At 44.0% G+C, this 20,032-nt stretch overlaps 1 protein-coding gene across 1 annotated transcript in view; it reads right to left on the bottom strand.

Moving 5' to 3' along the window:
- Positions 1 to 20,032, bottom strand: part of LOC129863703 (thrombospondin-2-like) — a 97,483-nt gene that overhangs the window by 51,658 nt on the left and 25,793 nt on the right. Inside the window, exons 9-14 of the mRNA XM_055935891.1 lie at positions 9,790 to 9,917; positions 9,393 to 9,527; positions 7,491 to 7,709; positions 6,248 to 6,355; positions 6,007 to 6,166; positions 3,489 to 3,607 (exon numbers count right to left, since the gene is read on the bottom strand). Coding sequence (XP_055791866.1) covers positions 3,489 to 3,607; positions 6,007 to 6,166; positions 6,248 to 6,355; positions 7,491 to 7,709; positions 9,393 to 9,527; positions 9,790 to 9,917 — 869 coding nt within the window. The remainder of the gene's footprint in view (positions 1 to 3,488; positions 3,608 to 6,006; positions 6,167 to 6,247; positions 6,356 to 7,490; positions 7,710 to 9,392; positions 9,528 to 9,789; positions 9,918 to 20,032) is intronic.

Raw genomic sequence — 20,032 nt, forward strand, 5'->3', positions numbered from 1 at the left:
GACCACGGTGTCTGGTTTTAATCTATAGACCACGGTGTCTGGTTTTAATCTATAGACCATGGTGTCTGGTTTAAAATATAGACCGCGGTGTCTGGTTTTAATCTATAGACCGTGGTGTCTGGTTTTAATCTATAGACCACGGTGTCTGGTTTTAATCTATAGACCGTGGTGTCTGGTTTTAATCTATAGACCACGGTGTCTGGTTTTAATCTATAGACGGTAGTGTCTGGTTTTAATCTATAGACCGTGGTGTCTGGTTTTAATCTATAGACCACGGTGTCTGGTTTTAATCTATAGACCGTGGTGTCTGGTTTTAATCTATAGACCACGGTGTCTGGTTTTAATCTATAGACCACGGTGTCTGGTTTAAACTATAGACCACGGTGTCTGGGTTTAATCTATAGACCACGGTGTCTGGGTTTAATCTATAGACCGTAGTGTCTGGTTTTAATCTATAGACCGCGGTGTCTGGTTTTAATCTATAGACCACACTGTCCGGTTTTAATCTATAGACCACGGTGTCTGGTTTTAATCTATAGACCGTGGTGTCTGGTTTTAATCTATAGACCACGGTGTCTGGTTTTAATCTATAGACCGTGGTGTCTGGTTTTAATCTATAGACCACGGTGTCTGGTTTTAATCTATAGACCACGGTGTCTGGTTTTAATCTATAGACCGTGGTGTCTGGTTTTAATCTATAGACCGTAGTGTCTGGTTTTAATCTATAGACCGTAGTGTCTGGTTTTAATCTATAGACCGTAGTGTCTGGTTTTAATCTATAGACCACGGTGTCTGGTTTTAATCTATAGACCGTGGTGTCTGGTTTTAATCTATAGACCGTGGTGTCTGGTTTTAATCTATAGACCACGGTGTCTGGTTTTAATCTATAGACCGCGGTGTCTGGTTTTAATCTATAGACCACGGTGTCTGGTTTTAATCTATAGACCACGGTGTCTGGTTTTAATCTATAGACCACGGTGTCTGGTTTTAATCTATAGACCATGGTGTCTGGTTTAAAATATAGACCGCGGTGTCTGGTTTTAATCTATAGACCGTGGTGTCTGGTTTTAATCTATAGACCACGGTGTCTGGTTTTAATATATAGACCACGGTGTCTGGTTTTAATCTATAGACCATGGTGTCTGGTTTAAAATATAGACCGCGGTGTCTGGTTTTAATCTATAGACCGTGGTGTCTGGTTTTAATCTATAGACCATGGTGTCTGGTTTTAATCTATAGACCGTAGTGTCTGGTTTTAATCTATAGACCGTAGTGTCTGGTTTTAATCTATAGACCATGGTGTCTGGTTTTAATCTATAGACCACGGTGTCTGGTTTTAATCTATAGACCACGGTGTCTGGTTTTATCCTATAGACCACGGTGTCTGGTTTTAATCTATAGACCACGGTGTCTGGTTTTAATCTATAGACCACGGTGTCTGGTTTTAATCTATAGACCGTAGTGTCTGGTTTTAATCTATAGACCACGGTGTCTGGTTTTAATCTATAGACCATGGTGTCTGGTTTAAAATATAGACCGCGGTGTCTGGTTTTAATCTATAGACCGTGGTGTCTGGTTTTAATCTATAGACCATGGTGTCTGGTTTTAATCTATAGACCACGGTGTCTGGTTTTAATCTATAGACCACGGTGTCTGGTTTTATTCTATAGACCACGGTGTCTGGTTTTAATCTATAGACCACGGTGTCTGGTTTTAATCTATAGACCACGGTGTCTGGTTTTAATCTATAGACCGTAGTGTCTGGTTTTAATCTATAGACCACGGTGTCTGGTTTTAATCTATAGACCATGGTGTCTGGTTTTAATCTATAGACCGTGGTGTCTGGTTTTAATCTATAGACCACGGTGTCTGGTTTTAATCTATAGACCGTGGTGTCTGGTTTTAATCTATAGACCACGGTGTCTGGTTTTAATCTATAGACCGTAGTGTCTGGTTTTAATCTATAAACCGTGGTGTCTGGTTTTAATCTATAGACCACGGTGTCTGGTTTTAATCTATAGACCACGGTGTCTGGTTTTAATCTATAGACCGTGGTGTCTGGTTTTAATCTATAGACCACGGTGTCTGGTTTTAATCTATAGACCGTGGTGTCTGGTTTTAATCTATAGACCACGGTGTCTGGTTTTAATCTATAGACCACGGTGTCTGGTTTTAATCTATAGACCACGGTGTCTGGTTTTAATCTATAGACCGTAGTGTCTGGTTTTAATCTATAGACCGTAGTGTCTGGTTTTAATCTATAGACCACGGTGTCTGGTTTTAATCTATAGACCACGGTGTCTGATTTTAATCTATAGACCGTGGTGTCTGGTTTAGTCTATAGACCACTCCGTATGGTTTTAATCTATAGACCACGGTGTCTGGTTTTAATCTATAGACCACGGTGTCTGGTTTTAATCTATAGACCACGGTGTCTGGTTTTAATCTATAGACCACGGTGTCTGGTTTTAATCTATAGACCACGGTGTCTGGTTTTAATCTATAGACCATGGTGTCTGGTTTTAATCTATAGACCGTGGTGTCTGGTTTTAATCTATAGACCACGGTGTCTGGTTTTAATCTATAGACCGTGGTGTCTGGTTTTAATCTATAGACCACGGTGTCTGGTTTTAATCTATAGACCACGGTGTCTGGTTTTAATCTATAGACCGTGGTGTCTGGTTTTAATCTATAGACCACGGTGTCTGGTTTTAATCTATAGACCACGGTGTCTGGTTTTAATCTATAGACCACGGTGTCTGGTTTTAATCTATAGACCACGGTGTCTGGTTTTAATCTATAGACCACGGTGTCTGGTTTTAATCTATAGACCACGGTGTCTGGTTTTAATCTATAGACCACGGTGTCTGGTTTTAATCTATAGACCACGGTGTCTGGTTTTAATCTATAGACCACGGTGTCTGGTTTTAATCTATAGACCACGGTGTCTGGTTTTAATCTATAGACCGTGGTGTCTGGTTTTAATCTATAGACCGTAGTGTCTGGTTTTAATCTATAAACCACGGTGTCTGGTTTTAATCTATAGACCACGGTGTCTGGTTTTAATCTATAGACCACGGTGTCTGGTTTTAATCTATAGACCACGGTGTCTGGTTTTAATCTATAGACCGTAGTGACTGGTTTTAATCTATAGACCGTGGTGTCTGGTTTTAATCTATAGACCACACTGTCTGGTTTTAATCTATAGACCACGGTGTCTGGTTTTAATCTATAGACCGTGGTGTCTGGTTTTAATCTATAGACCACGGTGTCTGGTTTTAATCTATAGACCGTGGTGTCTGGTTTTAATCTATAGACCGTAGTGTCTGGTTTTAATCTATAGACCGTAGTGTCTGGTTTTAATCTATAGACCGTAGTGACTGGTTTTAATCTATAGACCGTGGTGTCTGGTTTTTAATTTATATGTTGTGTACTTTCATACCTACACAACGGTGTGTGTTTACCTGTTTGTGTGTGTGCGTGCGTACCTGTGTAGGGTTGTGCACAAAAGGACAGTTGTCACATTGGTCCCCCACTCCGTCCAGGTCTGTATCTCTCTGCTCAGTGTTATACAGCAGGGGGCAGTTATCATGCTCGTTCAGCATCTCTACACAAACACACAGACAAACACACACAGATCTACCATGTGAAGGAATCAAATTACAGATACTTTTGAAAAAATGACATGAATATTTTTAGGATTACTTTTAATTTGAGAAAGAATTTTTGCACAAAAAAAATACATTGACAGCTTTCTGTTTTCTCAATGACATTCAATTTAGTAATGAAAAAAGGTACAAGTTTAAGTTTGTTCCACCTGAGCGAGTCTGACCACCAATCAGAGACCACTATGATAACACCAAATGATGACCACCAATCAGAGACCACTATGATGACACCAGATGATGACCACCAATCAGAGACCACTATGATGACACCAGATGATGACCACCAATCAGAGACCACTATGATGACACCAGATGATGACCACCAATCAGAGACCACTATGATGACACCAGATGATGACCACCAATCAGAGACCACTATGATGACACACCAAATGATGACCACCGATCAGAGACCACTATGACGACACCAGATGATGACCACCAATCAGAGACCACTACGATGACACCAGATGATGACCACCAATCAGAGACCACTATAATAACACCAAATGATGACCACCGATCAGAGACCACTATGATGACACCAGATGATGACCACCAATCAGAGACCACTATGATGACACACCAAATGATGACCACCAATCAGAGACCACTATGATGACACACCAGATGATGACCACCAATCAGAGACCACTATGATGACACACCAGATGATGACCACCAATCAGAGACCACTATGATGTCACCAGATGATGGATCCTTTGTGTGTTCATCTAACTCCTGTTAAGGGGAAAGTATCCAAAGGTAACTGAATGTCACGAGTTCTGCCGAAGTCGATGCCTCTCCTTGTTCTGCCGAAGTCGATGCCTCTCCTTGTTCTGCCGAAGTCGATGCCTCTCCTTGTTCTGCCGAAGTCGATGCCTCTCCTTGTTCTGCCGAAGTCGATGCCTCTCCTTGTTCGATGCCTCTCCTTGTTCTGCCGAAGTCGATGCCTCTCCTTGTTCTGCCGAAGTCGATGCCTCTCCTTGTTCTGCCGAAGTCGATGCCTCTCCTTGTTCTGCCGAAGTCGATGCCTCTCCTTGTTCGGCCAAAGTCGATGCCTCTCCTTGTTCTGCCGAAGTCGATGCCTCTCCTTGTTCGGCCGAAGTCGATGCCTCTCCTTGTTCGGGTGAAGTCGATGCCTCTCCTTGTTCTGCCGAAGTCGATGCCTCTCCTTGTTCTGCCGAAGTCGATGCCTCTCCTTGTTCGGCCGAAGTCGATGCCTCTCCTTGTTTGGCCGAAGTCGATGCCTCTCCTTGTTCTGCCGAAGTCGATGCCTCTCCTTGTTCTGCCGAATTCGAAGTCTCTCCTTGTTCTGCCGAAGTCGATGCCTCTCCTTGTTCGGCCGAAGTCGATGCCTCTCCTTGTTCTGCCGAAGTCGATGCCTCTCCTTGTTCGGCCGAAGTCGATGCCTCTCCTTGTTCGATGCCTCTCCTTGTTCGATGCCTCTCCTTGTTCGATGCCTCTCCTTGTTCGGCCGAAGTCGATGCCTCTCCTTGTTCGATGCCTCTCCTTGTTCTGCCGAAGTCGATGCCTCTCCTTGTTCGGCCGAAGTCGATGCCTCTCCTTGTTCGGCCGAAGTCGATGCCTCTCCTTGTTCTGCCGAAGTCGATGCCTCTCCTTGTTTGGCCGAAGTCGATGCCTCTCCTTGTTCTGCCGAAGTCGATGCCTCTCCTTGTTCGATGCCTCTCCTTGTTCTGCCGAAGTCGATGCCTCTCCTTGTTCGGCCGAAGTCGATGCCTCTCCTTGTTCTGCCGAAGTCGATGCCTCTCCTTGTTCTGCCGAAGTCGATGCCTCTCCTTGTTCGGGCGGTGCTCAGCGGTCGACGTCACCGGTCTTCTAGTCATCATTGATCCATTTTTCATTTTCAATTGGTTTTGTCTTGTCCTCCTACACACCTGGTTTCAATCCCATTCATTACCTGTTATGTATTTAACCCTCTGTCATGTCTTTGTCAGAGATTGTTTCTTGTTCAGATTTCGTGTTTGTATTGGTGCGCGACGGGTCCTCGTACCCACTTTGTTTTTATAGTTTTGGAATTATGTTTTGTTTACAGTCATTAAACAACTCCATTCCACTAAGTTGATTCTCCTGCGCCTGACTTCCCTGCCACCCATACACATGACTCTGACACTGAAAGTAATAAGATTAAGTTTAGTGAGGTTGGGTAATCTAAAGTTATTTTACTGATGACAAATAACAAATAACATTTAGAAAGTAACCTACCCAACCCTGCACACACACACACACACACACACACACACACACACACACACACACACACACACACACACACACACACACACACACACACACACACACACACACACACACACACCGTCTCCATCTATGTCGATACTGCAGGCGTCTCCCTCTCCGTTGCTGTCTGTATCAGTCTGTAAAGGGTTGGGGGTGAAGGGACAATTATCACAGCGGTCTCCAACTCCATCTCTGTCAGAGTCAAACTGATGAGGGTTGTAGTGTCCAGGGCAGTTATCCTAGGGAGCATACACACAATGGAATAAACACACACACACAGAAACACACACACACACACACACACAAAGCCTCACCCTTACCCTCTCATCTAAGACATCGTCGTTGTCGTCATCAGGGTCACAGGCGTCTCCAAGGCGATCGTTGTCAAGGTCTTCCTGTCCGGAGTTTGGCAGGGCGGGGCAGTTATCCTGTTAGCCAATCACAACACAGCTCAGTTATTATATATTCAATCAAATCAATCAAATGTTATTGTAGTGGTTCTGGGCTTAACTAATTGTTCCATAACCTGTCTGAATGTGTCTATTTTACATGGCCGTAAGTAGCAGTGAGCCCAGCATGGTGTTAGATACATGTACAGTGGCTTGCGAAAGTGAATACCCCCCTTGGCATTTTTCCTATTTTGTTGCCTTACAATCTGGAATTAAAATAGATTTTTGGGGGGTTTGTATCATTTGATTTACACATGCATACCACTTTGAAGATGCAAAATATTTTTCATTGTGAAACAGACAAGAAATAAAAACTTGAGCGTGCATAACTATTCACCCCCCCAAAGTCAATACTTTGTAGAACCACCTTTTGCATCAATTACAGCTGCAAGTCTCTTGGGGTATGTCTCTATAAGCTTGGAATATCTAGCCACCGGGATTTTTGCCCATTCTTCAAGGCAAAACTGCTCCAGCTCCTTCAAGTTGGATGGGTTCCGCTGGTGTACAGGAATCTTTAAGTCATACCACAGATTCTCAATTGGATTGAGGTCTGGGCTTTGATTAGGCCATTCCAAGACATTTAAATGTTTCCCCTTAAACCACTCTAGTGTTGCTTTAGCAGTATGCTTAGGGTCATTGTCCTGCTGGAAGGTGAACCTCCGTCCCAGTCTCAAATCTCTGGAAGACTGAAACAGGTTTCCCTAAAGAATTTCCCTGTATTTAGCGCCATCCATCATTCCTTCAATTCTGACCAGTTCCCCTGCCGATGAAAAACACCCCCACAGCATGATGCTGCCACTACCATGCTTCACTGTGGGGATGGTATTCTCGGGGCGATGAGAGGTGTTGGGTTTGCCCCAGACATAACGTTTTCCTTGATGGCCAAAAAAGCTAAATTTTAGTCTCATGTGACCTGAGTACCTTCTTCCATATGTTTGGGGAGTCTCCCACATGTTAGTTATTTGTGTGTGTGTGTGTGAGTGTGTATGAGTTATGTGTGTGTGTATGTGCGTGTGTGTGTGTGAGGTATGTGCGTGTGTGTGTATGAGTTATGTATGTGTGTGTGTGTGTGTGGGGGGGGGGTGCGTGTGCCTAAGTGCGTGTTAGTGTGTACCTGTAGACAATGGTAGGTTGTGTTGTGGTGGCAGGGAAGGATATGATTGGGCCAGCCATCTAGGTCAGAATCTTCAGTACACAGGAAGCCGTCCCCAGCGAAGCCAACGCCACACACACACCGATACACAGTCTCCGACGTCACGCCCAGGTACACGCACTCCGCATGCTGACTGCAACGGTGTGTATTATCTTTACAGGGGTTGTGGGGCTCACAGACCTAAACACACACACACTTATAATTACACCACACACTTACAGTCAAAACACACACACCACACACCACACACACACACCACACACCACACACCACACACCGCACACCACACACACACACACCGCACACCACACACCACACACCACACACCACACACCACACACCACACACCACACACCACACACCACACACACCGCACACCACACACCACACACCACACACCACACACCACACACACCACACACACACACACACACACTACACACACACACTACACACACACACACACCGCACACCACACACCACACACCACACACCACACACCACACACCACACACCACACACCACACACCACACACACACACACCACACACCACACACACACACCACACACCACACACCACACACACACACACACACACCACACACCACACACCACACACCACACACCACACACACACACACCACACACCACACACACACACCACACACACACACCACACACCACACACCACACACCACACACCACACACACACACACACCACACACCACACACCACACACCACACACACCACACACCACACACCACACACCACACACACACACACCACACACACACCACACACCACACACCACACACCACACACCACACATACACACACACACACACCGCACACCACACACCACACATACACACCACACACACACACCACACACCACACACCACACACACACACACCACACATACACACACACACTCCACACACCACACACCACACATACACACACACACACCACACACACACACACCACACATACACACACACACACCACACACCACACACCACACACCACACACCACACACACACACACCACACACCACACACACACACACCACACACCACACACCACACACACCACACACCACACACCACACACACCACACACCACACACCACACACCACACACACACACACCACACACACACCACACACCACACACCACACACACACACACCACACACACACCACACACCACACACCACACACCACACACCACACATACACACACACACACACACACCGCACACCACACACCACACATACACACCACACACACACACCACACACACACACCACACACCACACACCACACATACACACACACACACCACACACACACACACCACACATACACACACACACCACACACCACACACCACACACACACACCACACACCACACACCACACACACACACACACACACACCACACACCACACACCACACACCACACACCACACACACACACACCACACACCACACACACACACCACACACACACACCACACACCACACACCACACACCACACACCACACACCACACACCACACACACACACACACCACACACCACACACCACACACCACACACCACACACCACACACACCACACACCACACACCACACACACACACACCACACACACACCACACACCACACACCACACACCACACACCACACATACACACACACACACACCGCACACCACACACCACACATACACACCACACACACACACCACACACCACACACCACACACACACACACCACACACACACACCACACATACACACCACACACCACACACACACACCACACACACACACCACACATACACACTGGCCTGTTTGGTGTTGTTGGCGTCTTCCAGTCCGAGACCATAGGGTTGGTTGCCGTGATATCGCGAGGGGCAGGGGAGGCAGTGGAACCCTGGGTCTGTGTTCACACACTCGGTCACACACACACCCTGCAACACACACTGTAGGAGAGAGGTTACACACACACCCTGCAACACACACTGTAGGAGAGAGGTTACACACCTGGCAACACACACTACACACACTACTCACACAGAGATAGTGTGTGTGTGTGTGTGTGTGTGTGTGTGTGTGTGTGTGTGTGTGTGTGTGTGTGTGTGTGTGTGTGTGTGTGTGTGTGTGTGTGTGTGTGTGTGTGTGTGTGTGTGTGTGTGTGTGTGTGTGTGTGTGTGTGTGTGTGTGTGCGTGTGTGCGTGTATTTACTTCATCCTGGTCTTCACAGACAGAGCCATTTCCATGGTAACCCAGTGGACAGGGCCCACATTCCCACAAGCCATCAGTCCCAGAGTGGCAGGAGACCCCAGGGAAGCAGGGCCTAGAAAGACAGCTGTCTACACAGAGAGAGAGAGAGGAAGGCCGTAGAGTTTGATTGGTAGAATTGACTATAAAATGTTAAAACAGAGGAGTGCTCCAGTGGTAGTGGACACAAACAATGACCCACCTATAGTCCAGTGCCACCATTCAGATGTACCTGTATTGTTTGTTTTAGCTGCATGGATAAATTATTACACTGGATTAGTGATTTAACTACTTGGATGGCTCACAACTTCCTCCAGCTAAAGCAAGACCAAGGTACTTATTGTTGGAGCCAAAAGCACAGAGAGAGAATCTGGTTGCACATTTAAATTCACGGATAATAAAGATAAAACACCAGGTGAAAAACCTAGGTGTTATTTTACATTCTGAACTCAATTTCGAATCACACATTAGGAATGTGACCAACATAGCTTTTTACCACCTTGCCAAGGTGCTGCCGTTTCTCTCTCAGGCTGATACAAGGACACTCATCCAGGCTTTTATTACAAGCAGGCTTGACTACTGTAATGCTCTCCTGTCTCATCTGCCCAGGAAGCCATTGGTCAACTGCAAAACATACAGAATGCTGCAGGGTACTGACCAAGACCAGACGGAGAGCACACATTACACCGGTTTTAAGGTCTCTGCACTGGCTGCCTGTACGTTTTAGAAATCATTTTAAGATTCCACTATTGGTTTAAAATCAAACCACGACTGTGCACCCCAATACAGACATGCTTCTAAGTTATGTATCCAGTAGGTCCCTCAGCTCCTCTGGCACAGGTCTTTTAACTATCCCAAAGCCTAGAACCAAGAGGTATGGAGAGGCAGCCTTTAGTTATTATGCCCCCAGCCTCTGGAATAGCCTGCCAGAGAACCTGAAGGATCCAAAACGGTGGAAATTTTTCTGAGATCTTAAAACACACCTTTTTCACTTTGCTTTTCCTCAGGGTGCATTTTAGTCGTTCAGTTTTTATTGTCGTTCAGCCTCTGAGAATAACGGATACGGTGACTGAGTTCATCAGGAATTGTATAGGAGAGGTTGTACCTACTGTGACTATTAAAACCTTCCCAAACCAGAAACCGTTAATAGTTGGCAGCATTCACGCAAAACTGAAAGCACGAACATTTAACAAAGTGGATGATGATGAATAATAATGAAACATGTCAAATGTCAGTGCAGAGACAAAGTGGAATTGCAATTCAACAGCTCAGACACGTATGTGGCCTACAATCACAGACTACAAGGGAAAACCTGCCATGTCGCGGACACCGACGTCTTGCTTCCGGACAAGCTAAACACCTTTTTCGCCCGCTTTGAGGATAACACAGTGCCACCGACCACTATCAAGGACTGTGGGCTCTCCTTCTCTGTGGCCGACGTAAGTAAGACGTTTAAATGTGTTAACCCTCGCATGGCTGCCAGCCCAGACGGCATCCCTAGCCGCGTCCTCAAAGCATGCGCAGACCAGCTGGCTGGAGTGTTTACGGGCATATTCAATCTCTCCCTATCCGAGTCTGCTCTCCCCACTTGCTTCAAGATGTCCACCATTGTTCCTGTACCCAAGAAAGCAAAGGCAACTGAACTAAATTTCTATCGCCCCGTAGCACTCACTTCTGTCATCATGAAGTGCTTTGAGAGGGTAGTTAAGGACCATATCACCTCCACCTGACCGACCACCCTAGACCCACTTCAATTTGCTTAGATCCACAGACGATGCAATCGCCATCGCACTGCACACTGCCCTAACCCATCTGGACAAGAGGAATACCTATGTAAGAATGCTGTTCATTGACTATAGCTCAGCATTCAACACCATAGTACCCTCCAAGCTCATTATTAAGCTCATGGTCCTGGGTCTCGACCCCGCCCTGTGCAACTGGGTCCTGGACTTCCTGACGGGCCGCCCCCAGGTGGTGAAGGTAGGAAACAACACCTCCACTTCGCTGATCCTCAACACTGGACCTCTCAAGAGTGCGTGCTCAGCCCCCTCCTGTACTCCCTATTCACTCATGACAGCGTGGACAAGCAACGCCTCCAACTCAATCATCAAGCTTGATTACCCACAATGACGAGACGGCCTACAGGGAGGAGGTGAGGGCACTCGGAGTGTGGTGTCAGGAAAACAACCTCCCACCAAACATCCACAAAACAAAGCAGCTGATCGTGGAATTCAGGAAACAGCAGAGGGAGCATCCCCCATATCCACATCTACAGGACTGCAGTGGACAAGGTGGAAAGCTTCAAGTTCCTCGGCGTACACATCACTGACGATCTGAAATGGTCCACCCACACAGACAGTGTGGTGAAGTAGGCGCAAAAGCGCCTCTTCAACCTCAGGAGGCTGAAGAAATTTGGCTTGGCCACTAAAATCCTCACAAACTTTTACAGATGCACAATTGAGAGCATCCTGTCTGGCTGCCTGGTACGGCAACTGCTCCGCCCGCAACCGCAGGGCTCTCCAGAGGGTGCCCAACGCATCACCGGGGGCAAACTACCTGCCCTCCAGGATACCTACACCACCCGATGTCACAGGAAGGCCAAAAATATCATCAAGGACATCAACCACCCGAGCCACGGCCTGTTCACCCCGCTATCATCCAAGAAGGCGAGGTCAGTACAGGTGCATCAAAGCTGGGACCGAGAGACTGAAAAACAGCTTCTATCTCAAGGCCATCAGACTGGCCATCAGACTTGCCTCCACCCGGTTACGCAACCCTGCACCTTAGAGGCTAATGCCCTATATGCATAGACTTGAAATCACTTTAATAATGGAACACTAGTCACTTTAATTATTTTTAAATAATGTTTAAATACAATCAATCAATCAAATGTATTTATAAAGCCCTTCTTACATCTTACATACAGCTTTACTCATCTTAAACTGTATTCTATTCTACTGTATTTTAGCCAATGCCACTCCGACGTTGCTCGTCCTAATATTTAATATTTCTTAATTCCATTCTTTTACCTTTAGATGTGTGTGTATTGCTGTGAATTGTTAGATACTACTGCACTGTTGGAGCTAGGAACACCAGCATTTAGTTAGATACTACTGCACTGTTGGAGCTAGGAACACCAGCATTTAGTTAGATACTACTGCTCTGTTGGAGCTAGGAACACAAGCATTTAGTTAGATACTACTGCACTGTTGGAGCTAGGAACACAAGCATTTAGTTAGATACTACTGCACTGTTGGAGCTAGAAACACAAGCATTTAGTTAGATACTACTGCACTGTTGGAGCTAGGAACACAAGCATTTAGTTAGATACTACTGCACTTTTGGAGCTAGAAACACAAGCATTTAGTTAGATACTACTGCACTGTTGGAGCTAGGAACACAAGCATTTAGTTAGATACTACTGCACTGTTGGAGCTAGGAGCACAAGCATTTAGTTAGATACTACTGCACTGTTGGAGCTAGGAACACCAGCATTTAGTTAGATACTACTGCACTGTTGGAGCTAGGAACACAAGCATTTAGTTAGATACTGTTGGAGCTAGGAACACAAGCATTTAGTTAGATACTGTTGGAGCTAGGAACACAAGCATTTAGTTAGATACTACTGCACTGTTGGAGCTAGGAACACAAGCATTTAGTTAGATACTGCTGGAGCTAGGAACACAACCATTTAGTTAGATACTACTGCTCTGTTGGAGCTAGGAACACAAGCATTTAGTTAGATACTACTGCACTGTTGGAGCTAGGAACACAAGCATTTAGTTAGATACTACTGCACTGTTGGAGCTAGGAACACAAGCATTTAGTTAGATACTACTGCACTGTTGGAGCTAGGAACACAAGCATTTAGTTAGATACTGTTGGAGCTAGGAACACAAGCATTTAGTTAGATACTACTGCACTGTTGGAGCTAGGAACACAAGCATTTAGTTAGATATTACTGCACTGTTGGAGCTAGGAGCACAAGCATTTAGTTAGATACTGTTGGAGCTAGAAACACAAGCATTTAGTTAGATACTGTTGGAGCTAGGAACACAAGCATTTAGTTAGATACTGTTGGAGCTAGGAACACAAGCATTTAGTTAGATACTGTTGGAGCTAGGAACACAAGCATTTAGTTAGATACTGTTGGAGCTAGGAACACAAGCATTTAGTTAGATACTGTTGGAGCTAGGAACACAAGCATTTAGTTAGATACTGTTGGAGCTAGGAACACAACCATTTAGTTAGATATTACTGCACTGTTGGAGCTAGGAACACAAGCATTTAGTTAGATACTGTTGGAGCTAGGAACACAAGCATTTAGTTAGATACTGTTGGAGCTAGGAACACAAGCATTTAGTTAGATACTACTGCACTGTTGGAGCTAGGAACACAAGCATTTAGTTAGATATTACTGTACTGATGGAGCTGGGAACATAAGCATTTAGTTAGATACTACTGCACTGTTGGAGCTAGGAACACAAGCATTTAGTTAGATACTACTGCACTGTTGGAGCTAGGAACACAAGCATTTAGTTAGATACTACTGCACTGTTGGAGCTAGGAACACAAGCATTTAGTTAGATATTACTGCACTGTTGGAGCTAGGAGCACAAGCATTTAGTTAGATACTGTTGGAGCTAGAAACAAAAGCATTTAGTTAGATACTGTTGGAGCTAGGAACACAAGCATTTAGTTAGATACTGTTGGAGCTAGGAACACAAGCATTTAGTTAGATACTGTTGGAGCTAGGAACACAAGCATTTAGTTAGATACTGTTGGAGCTAGGAACACAAGCATTTAGTTAGATACTGTTGGAGCTAGGAACACAAGCATTTAGTTAGATACTGTTGGAGCTAGGAACACAAGCATTTAGTTAGATACTGTTGGAGCTAGGAACACAACCATTTAGGTAGATATTACTGCACTGTTGGAGCTAGGAACACAAGCATTTAGTTAGATACTGTTGGAGCTAGGAACACAAGCATTTAGTTAGATACTGTTGGAGCTAGGAACACAAGCATTTAGTTAGATACTACTGCACTGTTGGAGCTAGGAACACAAGCATTTAGTTAGATATTACTGTACTGATGGAGCTGGGAACATAAGCATTTAGTTAGATACTACTGCACTGTTGGAGCTAGGAACACACGCATTTAGTTAGATACTACTGCAAAGTTGGAGCTAGGAACACAAGCATTTAGTTAGATACTACTGCACTGTTGGAGCTAGAAACACCAGCATTTAGTTAGATATTACTGCACTGTTGGAGCTAGGACCACCAGCATTTAGTTAGATACTACTGCACTGTTGGAGCTAGGAACACAAGCATTTAGTTAGATATTACTGTTGGAGCTAGGAACACAAGCATTTAGTTAGATACTACTGCACTGTTGGAGCTAGGAACACAAGCATTTAGTTAGATATTACTGCACTGTTGGAGCTAGGAACACCAGCATTTAGTTAGATATTACTGCACTGTTGGAGCTAGGAACACCAGCATTTAGTTAGATATTGCTGCACTGTTGGAGCTAGGAACACAAGCATTTAGTTAGATACTACTGCACTGTTGGAGCTAGGAACACAAGCATTTAGTTAGATATTACTGTTGGAGCTAGGAACACAAGCATTTAGTTAGATACTACTGCACTGTTGGAGCTAGGAACACAAGCATTTAGTTAGATACTACTGCACTGTTGGAGCTAGGAGCACAAGCATTTAGTTAGATACTACTGCTCTGTTGGATCTAGGAACACAAGCATTAAGTTAGATATTACTGTTGGAGCTAGGAACACAAGCATTTAGTTAGATATTACTGCTCTGTTGGAGCTAGGAACACAAGCATTTAGTTAGATACTACTGCACTGTTGGAGCTAGGAGCACAAGCATTTAGTTAGATACTACTGCTCTGTTGGATCTAGGAACACAAGCATTAAGTTAGACATTACTGTTGGAGCTAGGAACACAAGCATTTAGTTAGATATTACTGCTCTGTTGGAGCTAGGAACACAAGCATTTAGTTAGATACTACTGCTCTGTTGGAGCTAGGAACACAAGCATTTAGTTAGATACTACTGCTCTGTTGGGGCTAGAAACACAAGCATTTAGTTAGATACTACTGCTCTGTTGGAGCTAGGAGCAGAAGCATTTAGTTAGATACTACTGCACTGTTGGAGCTAGGAACACAAGCATTTAGTTAGATACTACTGCTCTGTTGGAGCTAGGAACACAAGCATTTAGTTAGATACTACTGCACTGTTGGAGCTAGGAACACAAGCATTTAGTTAGATACTGTTGGAGCTAGGAACACAAGCATTTAGTTAGATACTACTGCACTGTTGGAGCTAGGAACACAAGCATTTAGTTAGATACTACTGTTGGAGCCAGGAACACAAGCATTTAGTTAGATACTACTGCACTGTTGGAGCTAGAAACACAAGCATTTAGTTAGATACTACTGCACTGTTGGAGCTAGAAACACCAGCATTTAGTTAGATACTACTGTACTGTTGGAGCTAGAAACACCAGCATTTAGTTAGATACTACTGCTCTGTTGGAGCTAGGAACACAAGCATTTAGTTAGATACTACTGCTCTGTTGGAGCTAGGAACACAAGCATTTAGTTAGATACTACTGCACTGTTGGAGCTAGGAACACAAGCATTTAGTTAGATATTACTGTACTGATGGAGCTGGGAACATAAGCATTTAGTTAGATACTACTGCACTGTTGGAGCTAGGAACACAAGCATTTAGTTAGATACTACTGCACTGTTGGAGCTAGGAACACAAGCATTTAGTTAGATACTACTGCACTGTTGGAGCTAGGAACACAAGCATTTAGTTAGATATTACTGCACTGTTGGAGCTAGGAGCACAAGCATTTAGTTAGATACTGTTGGAGCTAGAAACAAAAGCATTTAGTTAGATACTGTTGGAGCTAGGAACACAAGCATTTAGTTAGATACTGTTGGAGCTAGGAACACAAGCATTTAGTTAGATACTGTTGGAGCTAGGAACACAAGCATTTAGTTAGATACTGTTGGAGCTAGGAACACAAGCATTTAGTTAGATACTGTTGGAGCTAGGAACACAAGCATTTAGTTAGATACTGTTGGAGCTAGGAACACAAGCATTTAGTTAGATACTGTTGGAGCTAGGAACACAACCATTTAGGTAGATATTACTGCACTGTTGGAGCTAGGAACACAAGCATTTAGTTAGATACTGTTGGAGCTAGGAACACAAGCATTTAGTTAGATACTGTTGGAGCTAGGAACACAAGCATTTAGTTAGATACTACTGCACTGTTGGAGCTAGGAACACAAGCATTTAGTTAGATATTACTGTACTGATGGAGCTGGGAACATAAGCATTTAGTTAGATACTACTGCACTGTTGGAGCTAGGAACACACGCATTTAGTTAGATACTACTGCAAAGTTGGAGCTAGGAACACAAGCATTTAGTTAGATACTACTGCACTGTTGGAGCTAGAAACACCAGCATTTAGTTAGATATTACTGCACTGTTGGAGCTAGGAACACCAGCATTTAGTTAGATACTACTGCACTGTTGGAGCTAGGAACACAAGCATTTAGTTAGATATTACTGTTGGAGCTAGGAACACAAGCATTTAGTTAGATACTACTGCACTGTTGGAGCTAGGAACACAAGCATTTAGTTAGATATTACTGCACTGTTGGAGCTAGGAACACCAGCATTTAGTTAGATATTACTGCACTGTTGGAGCTAGGAACACCAGCATTTAGTTAGATGTTGCTGCACTGTTGGAGCTAGGAACACAAGCATTTAGTTAGATACTACTGCACTGTTGGAGCTAGGAACACAAGCATTTAGTTAGATATTACTGTTGGAGCTAGGAACACAAGCATTTAGTTAGATACTACTGCACTGTTGGAGCTAGGAACACAAGCATTTAGTTAGATACTACTGCACTGTTGGAGCTAGGAGCACAAGCATTTAGTTAGATACTACTGCTCTGTTGGATCTAGGAACACAAGCATTAAGTTAGATATTACTGTTGGAGCTAGGAACACAAGCATTTAGTTAGATATTACTGCTCTGTTGGAGCTAGGAACACAAGCATTTAGTTAGATACTACTGCACTGTTGGAGCTAGGAGCACAAGCATTTAGTTAGATACTACTGCTCTGTTGGATCTAGGAACACAAGCATTAAGTTAGACATTACTGTTGGAGCTAGGAACACAAGCATTTAGTTAGATATTACTGCTCTGTTGGAGCTAGGAACACAAGCATTTAGTTAGATACTACTGCTCTGTTGGAGCTAGGAACACAAGCATTTAGTTAGATACTACTGCTCTGTTGGGGCTAGAAACACAAGCATTTAGTTAGATACTACTGCTCTGTTGGAGCTAGGAGCAGAAGCATTTAGTTAGATACTACTGCACTGTTGGAGCTAGGAACACAAGCATTTAGTTAGATACTACTGCTCTGTTGGAGCTAGGAACACAAGCATTTAGTTAGATACTACTGCACTGTTGGAGCTAGGAACACAAGCATTTAGTTAGATACTGTTGGAGCTAGGAACACAAGCATTTAGTTAGATACTACTGCACTGTTGGAGCTAGGAACACAAGCATTTAGTTAGATACTACTGTTGGAGCCAGGAACACAAGCATTTAGTTAGATACTACTGCACTGTTGGAGCTAGAAACACAAGCATTTAGTTAGATACTACTGCACTGTTGGAGCTAGAAACACCAGCATTTAGTTAGATACTACTGTACTGTTGGAGCTAGAAACACCAGCATTTAGTTAGATACTACTGCTCTGTTGGAGCTAGGAACACAAGCATTTAGTTAGATACTACTGCTCTGTTGGAGCTAGGAACACAAGCATTTAGTTAGATACTACTGCACTGTTGGAGCTAGAAACACCAGCATTTAGTTAGATACTACTGTACTGTTGGAGCTAGGAACACCAGCATTTAGTTAGATACTACTGCTCTGTTGGAGCTAGGAGCACAAGCATTTAGTTAGATATTACTGCACTGTTGGAGCTAGGAACACAAGCATTTAGTTAGATACTGTTGGAGCTAGGAACACAAGCATTTAGTTAGATACTGTTGGAGCTAGGAACACAAGCATTTAGTTAGATACTACTGCACTGTTGGAGCTAGGAACACAAGCATTTAGTTAGATATTACTGTACTGATGGAGCTGGGAACATAAGCATTTAGTTAGATACTACTGCACTGTTGGAGCTAGGAACACAAGCATTTAGTTAGATACTACTGCACTGTTGGAGCTAGGAACACAAGCATTTAGTTAGATACTACTGCACTGTTGGAGCTAGGAACACAAGCATTTAGTTAGATATTACTGCACTGTTGGAGCTAGGAGCACAAGCATTTAGTTAGATACTGTTGGAGCTAGAAACACAAGCATTTAGTTAGATACTGTTGGAGCTAGGAACACAAGCATTTAGTTAGATACTGTTGGAGCTAGGAACACAAGCATTTAGTTAGATACTGTTGGAGCTAGGAACACAAGCATTTAGTTAGATACTGTTGGAGCTAGGAACACAAGCATTTAGTTAGATACTGTTGGAGCTAGGAACACAAGCATTTAGTTAGATACTGTTGGAGCTAGGAACACAAGCATTTAGTTAGATACTGTTGGAGCTAGGAACACAACCATTTAGGTAGATATTACTGCACTGTTGGAGCTAGGAACACAAGCATTTAGTTAGATACTGTTGGAGCTAGGAACACAAGCATTTAGTTAGATACTGTTGGAGCTAGGAACACAAGCATTTAGTTAGATACTACTGCACTGTTGGAGCTAGGAACACAAGCATTTAGTTAGATATTACTGTACTGATGGAGCTGGGAACATAAGCATTTAGTTAGATACTACTGCACTGTTGGAGCTATGAACACACGCATTTAGTTAGATACTACTGCAAAGTTGGAGCTAGGAACACAAGCATTTAGTTAGATACTACTGCACTGTTGGAGCTAGAAACACCAGCATTTAGTAAGATATTACTGCACTGTTGGAGCTAGGAACACCAGCATTTAGTTAGATACTACTGCACTGTTGGAGCTAGGAACACAAGCATTTAGTTAGATATTACTGTTGGAGCTAGGAACACAAGCATTTAGTTAGATACTACTGCACTGTTGGAGCTAGGAACACAAGCATTTAGTTAGATATTAC

This window comes from Salvelinus fontinalis, chromosome 1 (assembly GCF_029448725.1).
Source record: "Salvelinus fontinalis isolate EN_2023a chromosome 1, ASM2944872v1, whole genome shotgun sequence".
Classification (NCBI taxonomy): domain Eukaryota; kingdom Metazoa; phylum Chordata; class Actinopteri; order Salmoniformes; family Salmonidae; genus Salvelinus; species Salvelinus fontinalis.